At 46.1% G+C, this 8999-nt stretch overlaps 2 protein-coding genes and 1 long non-coding RNA gene across 3 annotated transcripts in view; 2 read left to right on the top strand and 1 right to left on the bottom strand.

The window, feature by feature from the left end:
* Nucleotides 1-2280: 2280 nt before the first annotated feature.
* On the top strand, nt 2281-5324 carry LOC310694456 (uncharacterized protein). The gene is made up of 3 exons (XM_083477491.1): nt 2281-2420; nt 2785-2861; nt 4409-5324. Exons 1-3 carry the CDS (start codon nt 2346-2348, stop codon nt 4671-4673), a joined length of 417 nt encoding a protein of 138 aa, XP_083333617.1. The 5' UTR covers nt 2281-2345; the 3' UTR covers nt 4674-5324.
* A 438-nt stretch (nt 5325-5762) lies between these two features.
* The window catches only part of LOC310694455 (uncharacterized protein), a 40523-nt gene continuing 37286 nt past the window's right edge, over nt 5763-8999 (top strand). Inside the window, exons 1-3 of the mRNA XM_083477490.1 lie at nt 5763-5879; nt 6244-6320; nt 7948-8081. Coding sequence (XP_083333616.1) covers nt 5805-5879; nt 6244-6320; nt 7948-8081 — 286 coding nt within the window. The 5' untranslated portion in view covers nt 5763-5804. The remainder of the gene's footprint in view (nt 5880-6243; nt 6321-7947; nt 8082-8999) is intronic.
* Nucleotides 7106-8999, bottom strand: part of LOC310694459 — a 2341-nt gene continuing 447 nt past the window's right edge. The window contains exons 2-3 of the long non-coding RNA XR_014519723.1: nt 8873-8998; nt 7106-7319 (exon numbers count right to left, since the gene is read on the bottom strand). This is a non-coding gene — a long non-coding RNA (uncharacterized lncRNA). The remainder of the gene's footprint in view (nt 7320-8872; nt 8999) is intronic.

Raw genomic sequence — 8999 nt, 5'->3', positions numbered from 1 at the left:
GGGCTTCCCCCACCCCCAGCCCGGCAAGCTCAGGGGGGAAATAAAAAAAAATTCTTTATTACCCCCCCCCAAAAAAATAAGTGTGCCCTATGGGCCGGTGCGCCCTATAGGGCGAAAAATACGGTATTGACAAGAGCTGAAAAGACAGAAATACAACCTAGAACAATTTCAGACCACAATCCAGTTGTATTAACATTAAGGGGGAAAGGGGAGAGTCTAGGAGATGGAGGATGAATGAAGCATTACTTAATGATGAAAAAATATTGCAAGGAGCTAAAGAATTAATGAAATAACATTTTGATCTAAATTGCAACCAGAGTGTGGTTATCAAAGTTGTTTGGGACGCTAGCAAGGCGGCGGCCAGAGGTTACTTTATGCAACAGAACTCAATTAGAAGGAAAAAGAGAGAGAAGAAACAATTAGACTTGTTAGAGGAAATTAAAAAGAAAGAATAACAGTTATATAGGAAAAAATCGGGAAATGAGATATTAAAATAAGAAATAAAGCTATTGCAATTGGTATATGCCCATATTATAGAAAAAGAGATAGAAGGGAACATTCAATTTTGGAGATACAAAAACTTTGAATTTGCAAATAAGCCAGGTAAGATGCTTGCCTGGCAGTTGTAGAAAGGAAGGAATGAGAATACGATTAACAGATTGAAAGTAGACGAAAGGCTGATAGATGACCCTAAGGAAATAAATATTATTTTTGAGAACTTCTATAAGAAGCTATATTATAAAGTAAAAGAACAACAAGAAGAAATAGATAAATTCCTAATACAACATAAAATTCCAGAAGTAGCAAAAGAAAAGATAAAAGTGCTAAATGAACCAATAACAGTGATGGAGATACAAGAAACTATCAAAAAGGCAAAATCAGGAAAGTCCCCAGGGCCGGATGGCTTGCCAATAGAATACTATAAAAAATTGGAAGATCTGTTAGTACCACCATTGAAAGAAGTAATGAATCATAGAATCATAGAGTTGGAAGAGGCCACAAGGGCCATCGAGTCCAACCCCCTGCCAAGCAGGAAACACCATCAGAGCACTCCTGACATATGGTTGTCAAGCCTCTGCTTAAAGACCTCCAAAAGAGGAGACTCCACCACACTCCTTGGCAGCAAATTCCACTGTCAAACAGCTCTTACTGTCAGGAAGTTCTTCCTAATGTTTAGGTGGAATCTTCTTTCTTGTAGTTTGGATCCATTGCTCCGTGTCCGCTTCTCTGGAGCAGCAGAAAACAACCTTTTTCCCTCCTCTATGTGACATCCTTTTATATATTTGAACATGGCTATCATATCACCCCTTAACCTCCTCTTCTCCAGGCTAAACATGCCCAGCTCCCTTAGCCGTTCCTCATAAGGCATCGTTTCCTTATAATAATGGGAAGGCACCAGAGTCGTGGGCAAAGGCATTTATAACTCTTATAGTTAAACATGGAACAGATTTAGAATTGGCAACTAATTATAGATCTTTGTTGAATTCTGATTATAAAATATTTGTGGACATTCTAGCAGAGAGGTTAAAAACTATATTAAAAGATATTGTACATAAAAATCAATTAGGCTTTCTGCCAGGAAGGCAGATAAGAAATAACACAAGGTGCATCATTAATATTCTTGAATACCTTGAGTTCAAAAGAGATAAACAGGTGGCCTTCATGTCAATTGATGCGGAAAAGGCGTTTGACAACATCTCTTGGTATTTTATGAAAAAACAAATTAACATAATGGGACTGGGGGGGGGATTTGAAAAAGGGATTGGTGCAATTTATTGCAAGCAAAAAGCTACAATTGTTGTCAATGGTAGACTAACAGGGGATATTGAGACATCAAAGGGAACTAGGGAAGGATGCCCGTTATCTTCTTTAATCTTTATATTAGTGTTAGAGACATTAATGAATAAAATTAGAAAAGATGAGAATATAAAAGGGATTGTGAAGTATAAAGTATAAAGTAAGAGCCTCGCCCCATTCATCTTCATCCTGCTCAGGTGGTGCCCATAGAAAGAGCAGAAAGAGATGCTCAAACTTCAACAACCCCCGCAGGTGACTATATAAGGGGATGGAGATCAATGGAGCTGAAAAGGGCTGGGAGTGGGACAAATGCAAAGAAGGGGGCTTCCCGTAATCCTGAAAGTAAGACTCCACCCCAAGCTTGAGCACCTCTAGGCACAATCCCTGAGCAGGACAGCAGGCCTGCCTCTTCTTCCTCCGCCACAAATCTTTTCCTTCCGGGAGGGGTCCTAATGAGATCGTTTCCTTTCACCTCAGTGACCAGTTCAGAGAAAACCCCACCTAAGCCTCCCATAGAACAGACGTTCACCATCACTTACCACATCGCAATGGATTTTACTGAGGACTTGAAGAATCCGTCCTCCGAAGCATACCGCAACCTGACTTGGACAATCGGGAAGATGGTAAGCGCTGTGGCCTTTCCACCCCCCTGGGGGAGGGGGCGCAGGGGAGGGGGAATGCTGCCCCCAGCCTCTCAGTCTGGTGGTGGGGTGGGGCCTGCTCATCTGTAAAGAGTAAGGCAGGTATCTCTCCCCTTCCACGGAGCTATGAAGGAGTCAGGGAGCTGCATCCAAGATCCCTCTAGACCTTGGCTTAATGGTGATTGTAAACCCCTTTCCGTGCGCGATCTCCTCTAGCTATGGCTGCCCCACACTTTCCCCTCTGTGACTCTGTATCACAGGGGAGGGCAGAACCAGTCAAGGATTGGGCCCTAGAAACTGAGTTTATCTCCTAATACAAAATGCATACCTCCCCTTTCTTCCACAGTATGAGGACATTTACAACTGCTCTACGTGCCATGCTGAATATGGGACATATCTTGGATTCACTGTGAACGGATTCAGGTATGGAAGGGGGATTAAATGAGGGCTGGTGAAAAGTGTCATGCTGGGTTTTCTGGTTCTCACAAAAACAAGAGCAGCTTAACTGCACCCACCTGCTCCCAACCCTATGCTGACTGCAAGGGTCTCATTCAGAACAGCTTGTCCTCTTTCCGTAGTGCTGCAAAATACAGCTCTTGCTGCTGAAAGCTTAAGAAATACCTTCACCATGCTCTTCAATATCCTTTAGTGTTGCCCAATTACTTGTAAAGTACTTCACAGCCACATGGAAACATGAAAGCAAGCTGCCAGGGCTAGGCTGGTAGCTCTGTTCATTGAATGCAAGAGCAGTAAAGGGGTCCCAATGCCAACCAAGTGTAAACTGTTTAATTATTATCTTTAATTTTACTGTTTACTATTACATTTGAATGAATTATTGAATATTGCTTTATTTGATATAAGTTGTTTATAAAGTTATTTTGAGTTTTTTGTATTAAATCAGATTATTATGATTAATGTTTGATGTTTTATTATTATTTTTATATGTGTTGGAAGCCACCTAGAGTGGTTGGGAGAACCCAACCAGGTGGGCCAGGTGTGTGTGTGTGTGTGTGTGTATGTGTATATATATATATATATATATATATATATATATATATATACACACACAGACACGCACATATATATACACACCACACACACACACACACACACACACACACACACACACATAAATATAATTTGGTCTGAAACATACAGTTTCTCCACTCACATTTGGACGGTCACATTTCAAATCCAACATTTCCACTTTGAATATGAATTCTCTGCACCACCACCGGTACAAATCATAGTGATGCAAGGGAACCTAGTGCAACCGCATGCCAATGTGCCGTAAATCCACGGCCACAGCATTCTTGATAGGTGGCACTCTCCACAATAACCCTAACAAAGAGTTTCTGAATCAGCAAGTTCCACTATTGAAAGACTTTCAGGGTTGTTTCTTTCGGGCCAGGCACTGAAGGCCTGTTTCCACAAACCGTTGTACAACATCGAAGTGCCTTGGCGTGCTCAACACAGCCAAGCACTACATTCAAGGGCCAGAATGCAGAATGCTCAGTGGCAGAGCATCTGCTTGGCATGCAGAGGGTCCAAGGTTCAACCCCCAGCTTCTCCAGGTAAGGCTGGGAAAGACCCCCGGTCTAAAACCCTGGAGAGCTGCTTCCAGTCAGTGCAGATGATACTGAACTGGGTGGACCAATGGTGCAGCTCACTATATAGCGACTTCTTCTTTTCCTCTGTTTCTGCAAAGCATGCATGTTCCTCCACTGCAGGGGGGAGGAATAAAAGGCCCTTGAGGTCCCCTCCACCTCTACAATTCTGATTTCATGCCAATTGATGCTCAGGCAGAAAACAATCCTCTCTGGCCGCGTGCCCTGGCAAAGCCAGAGATTTAAACTGATGACCTTCTGCATTCAAAGCAGCTGTTCTTCTGCTGAGTGATGGGAGTGTGGGGCTGTCAAGCTGCAGTTCCAGATCCGCCAACGCTTCTCTTTTCCCTTTCTAACGTACAGAAATGGCTCAGTGGTGGCAGATACAACGCTACGCTTCCAGGAAAGTGCAGGTGTTTCCACCGAAGTGATCAGAACTGCTCTGAGCAACGCAACAGAAGACCAACGGCAGGGTCTCAACCTGACTCAGATTGAAGGTGAAGGGCTGAAGGATGAACAGTGGGGGGCTGGGTACTACAGCAAAGCATCCCTTGGGCTGGGTCTGCGACACAAGACTCAGAGCCCCTCATGCATCTCCAGGCACAGAATTCCCTACCTGGAGGTTTAGGCAGGTTTCCGGCCCTCATTGCTGAAACTGGGATGATTTCTGTAGATTAATATGCACACAGCAGATTGCATTATGCAAAACAGCAACATGACACTCAGGCAGGAAACACACCAAATATTTAAGGCCCTTTGGTTAGACACCAAAGTAGCTTCTCTATCTATTGGCACAAGGATTTCTCCCTGCACAGGAGAATGCTCTCCTCTCACCGCACCCCTCCTGAAACTGCTCTGGGGTTTCCCCCCAGCCCTCTGGAGCAGATCTGGAGAGGGCACAGGCTTCACTTGGGCAGGGAGGGAGGAGAGGGGGAAATTGAGCAAACAGCAAGCCTTGCGAGCACAGGACGCAATAGCTGAATGCCGCCCGTTTCAGCTTGCCCCCAAGTATCCTGGGAATAGTGCTTGAGCACTCACAGAGCCATGATTCCCTGCCTCCTTAGCAAACCGCTTCGCGGGATCCTTGCAGATATCCCATGCATTTAAACATATGGTGGGTACAAAGCATGACGGATGTAGTGAGGTTGCAAAATCCAACTTCTTTTACCACAGATGATCTACCCAGTGAGCTATGGGTCTTCCCCACAGATTTCCCATTCCTCCCCAAAGGGAGAGGAGTAAATGGACATGGAGGGGACTCCCACCGGAAACACCCATTCCTTCCATTGTGGGGTGATGGTGGGCTGGAACGCTTGACTGTGGAGGCAGCTTCCGGGTCTCCTTCCGGGGGCTCCTCCTGCTCCAGCTGGGGGGCCCCTCTCGCCCCATTGACCTGCTTCCTGCTCAGGTGGTGCCCATAGAAAGAGCAGAAAGAGATGCTCAAACTTCAACAACCCCCGCAGGTGACTATATATGGGGATGGAGATCAATGGAACTGAAAAGGGCTGGGAGTGGGACAAATGCAAAGAAGGGGGCTTCCCGTAATCCCGAAAGTAAGACTCCACCCCAAGCTTGAGCACCTCTAGGCACAATCCCTGAGCAGGACAGCAGGCCTGCCTCTTCTTCCTCCGCCACAAATCTTTTCCTTCAGGGAGGGGTCGTAATGAGATCGTTTCCTTTCACCTCAGTGACCAGTTCAGAGAAAACCCCACCTAAGCCTCCCATAGAACAGACGTTCACCATCACTTACCACATCGCAATGGATTTTACTGAGGACCTGAAGAATTCGTCCTCCGAAGCATACCGCAACCTGACTTGGACAATCGGGAAGATGGTAAGCGCTGTGGCCTTTCCACCCCCCTGGGGGAGGGGGCACAGGGGAGGGGGAATGCTGCCCCCAGCCTCTCAGTCTGGTGGTGGGGTGGGGCCTGCTCATCTGTAAAGAGTAAGGCAGGTATCTCTCCCCTTCCACGGAGCTATGAAGGAGTCAGGGAGCTGCATCCAAGATCCCTCTAGACCTTGGCTTAATGGTGATTGTAAACCCCTTTCCGTGCGCGATCTCCTCTAGCTATGGCTGCCCCACACTTTCCCCTCTGTGACTCTGTATCACAGGGGAGGGCAGAACCAGTCAAGGATTGGGCCCTAGAAACTGAGTTTATCTCCTAATACAAAATGCATACCTCCCCTTTCTTCCACAGTATGAGGACATTTACAACTGCTCTACGTGCCCTGTTAAATATGGGACATATCTTGGATTCACTGTGAACGGATTCAGGTATGGAAGGGGGATTAAATGAGGGCTGGTGAAAAGTGTCATGCTGGGTTTTCTGGTTCTCACAAAAACAAGAGCAGCTTAACTGCACCCACCTGCTCCCAACCCTATGTTGACTGCAAGGGTCTCATTCAGAACAGCTTGTCCTCTTTCCGTAGTGCTGCAAAATACAGCTCTTGCTGCTGAAAGCTTAAGAAATACCTTCACCATGCTCTTCAATATCCTTTAGTGTTGCCCAATTACCTGTAAAGTACTTCACAGCCACATGGAAACATGAAAGCAAGCTGCCAGGGCTAGGCTGGTGGCTCTGTTAATTGAATGCAAGAGCAGTAAAGGGGTCCCAATGCCAACCAAGTGTAAACTGTTTAATTATTATCTTTAATTTTACTGTTTACTATTAGATTTGAATGAATTATTGAATATTGCCATATTTGATATAAGTTGTTTATTTTAAAGTTATTTTGAGTTTTTTGTATTGGATCAGATTATTATGATTAATGTTTGATGTTTTATTATTATTTTTATATGTGTTGGAAGCCACCTAGAGTGGTTGGGGCAACCCAACCAGGTGGGCCAGATATATATATATATATATATATATATATATATATATATATATACACACATACACACACACACATACACATATATATACATATATATGCGCACCACACACACGCACACACATATATATATATGCGCGCGCACACACACACATATATACACACACACACACACACACACACACATATATATATATATATATATACACACACACACACACACACACATAAATATAATTTGGTCTGAAACATACAGTTTCTCCACTCACATTTGGACGGTCACATTTCAAATCCAACATTTCCACTTTGAATATGAATTCTCTGCACCACCACCGGTACAAATCATAGTGATGCAAGGGAACCTAGTGCAACCGCATGCCAATGTGCCGTAAATCCACGGCCACAGCATTCTTGATAGGTGGCACTCTCCACAATAACCCTAACAAAGAGTTTCTGAATCAGCAAGTTCCACTATTGAAAGACTTTCAGGGTTGTTTCTTTCGGGCCAGGCACTGAAGGCCTGTTTCCACAAACCGTTGTACAACATCGAAGTGCCTTGGCGTGCTCAACACAGCCAAGCACTACATTCAAGGGCCAGAATGCAGAATGCTCAGTGGCAGAGCATCTGCTTGGCATGCAGAGGGTCCAAGGTTCAACCCCCAGCTTCTCCAGGTAAGGCTGGGAAAGACCCCCGGTCTAAAAGCCTGGAGAGCTGCTTCCAGTCAGTGCAGATGATACTGAACTGGGTGGACCAATGGTGCAGCTCACTATATAGCGACTTCTTCTTTTCCTCTGTTTCTGCAAAGCATGCATGTTCCTCCACTGCAGGGGGAAGGAATAAAAGGCCCTTGAGGTCCCCTCCACCTCTACAATTCTGATTTCATGCCAACTGATGCTCAGGCAGAAAACAATCCTCTCTGGCCGCGTTCCCTGGCAAAGCCAGAGATTTAAACTGAGGACCTTCTGCATTCAAAGCAGCTGTTCTTCTGCTGAGTGATGGGAGTGTGGGGCTGTCAAGCTGCAGTTCCAGATCTGCCAACGCTTCTCTTTCCCTTTCTAACGTACAGAAATGGCTCAGTGCTGGCAGATACAACGGTACGCTTCCAGGAAAGTGCAGGTGTTTCCACCGAAGTGATCAGAACTGCTCTGAGCAACGCAACAGAAGACCAACGGCAGGGTCTCAACCTGACTCAGATTGAAGGTGAAGGGCTGAAGGATGAACAGTGGGGGGCTGGGTACTACAGCAAAGCATCCCTTGGGCTGGGTCTGCGACACAAGACTCAGAGCCCCTCATGCATCTCCAGGCACAGAATTCCCTACCTGGAGGTTTAGGCAGGTTTCCGGCCCTCATTGCTGAAACTAGGATGATTTCTGTAGATTAATATGCACACAGCAGATTGCATTATGCAAAACAGCAGCATGACACTCAGGCAGGAAACACACCAAATATTTAAGGCCCTTTGGTTAGACACCAAAGTAGCTTCTCTATCTATTGGCACAAGGATTTCTCCCTGCACAGGAGAATGCTCTCCTCTCACCGCACCCCTCCTGAAACTGCTCTGGGGTTTCCCCCCAGCCCTCTGGAGCAGATCTGGAGAGGGCACAGGATTCACTTGGGCAGGGAGGGAGGAGAGGGGGAAATTGAGCAAACAGCAAGCCTTGCGAGCACAGGACGCAATAGCTGAATGCCGCCCGTTTCAGCTTGCCCCCAAGTATCCTGGGAATAGTGCTTGAGCACTCACAGAGCCATGATTCCCTGCCTCCTTAGCAAACCGCTTCGCGGGATCCTTGCAGATATCCCATGCATTTAAACATATGGTGGGTACAGAGCATGAAGGATGTAGTGAGGTTGCAAAATCCAACTTCTTTTACCACAGATGATCTACCCAGTGAGCTATGGGTCTTCCCCACAGATTTCCCATTCCTCCCCAAAGGGAGAGGAGTAAATGGACCTGGAGGGGACTCCCACCGGAAACACCTGTTCCTACCTACACACTCTTTTCATTGTGGGGTGATGGTGGGCTGGAACGCTTGACTGTGGAGGCAGCTTCCGGGTCTCCTTCCGGGGGCTCCTCCTGCTCCAGCTGGGGGGCCCCTCTCGCCCCATTGACCTGCTTCC

The sequence above is a fragment of the Podarcis liolepis genome (assembly GCF_965112155.1).
Source record: "Podarcis liolepis genome assembly, chromosome: 15".
Classification (NCBI taxonomy): Eukaryota; Metazoa; Chordata; class Lepidosauria; order Squamata; family Lacertidae; genus Podarcis; species Podarcis liolepis.
Note: the sequence above shows the minus strand (reverse complement) of the source record. Positions and strands in the feature narration are given on the sequence as shown.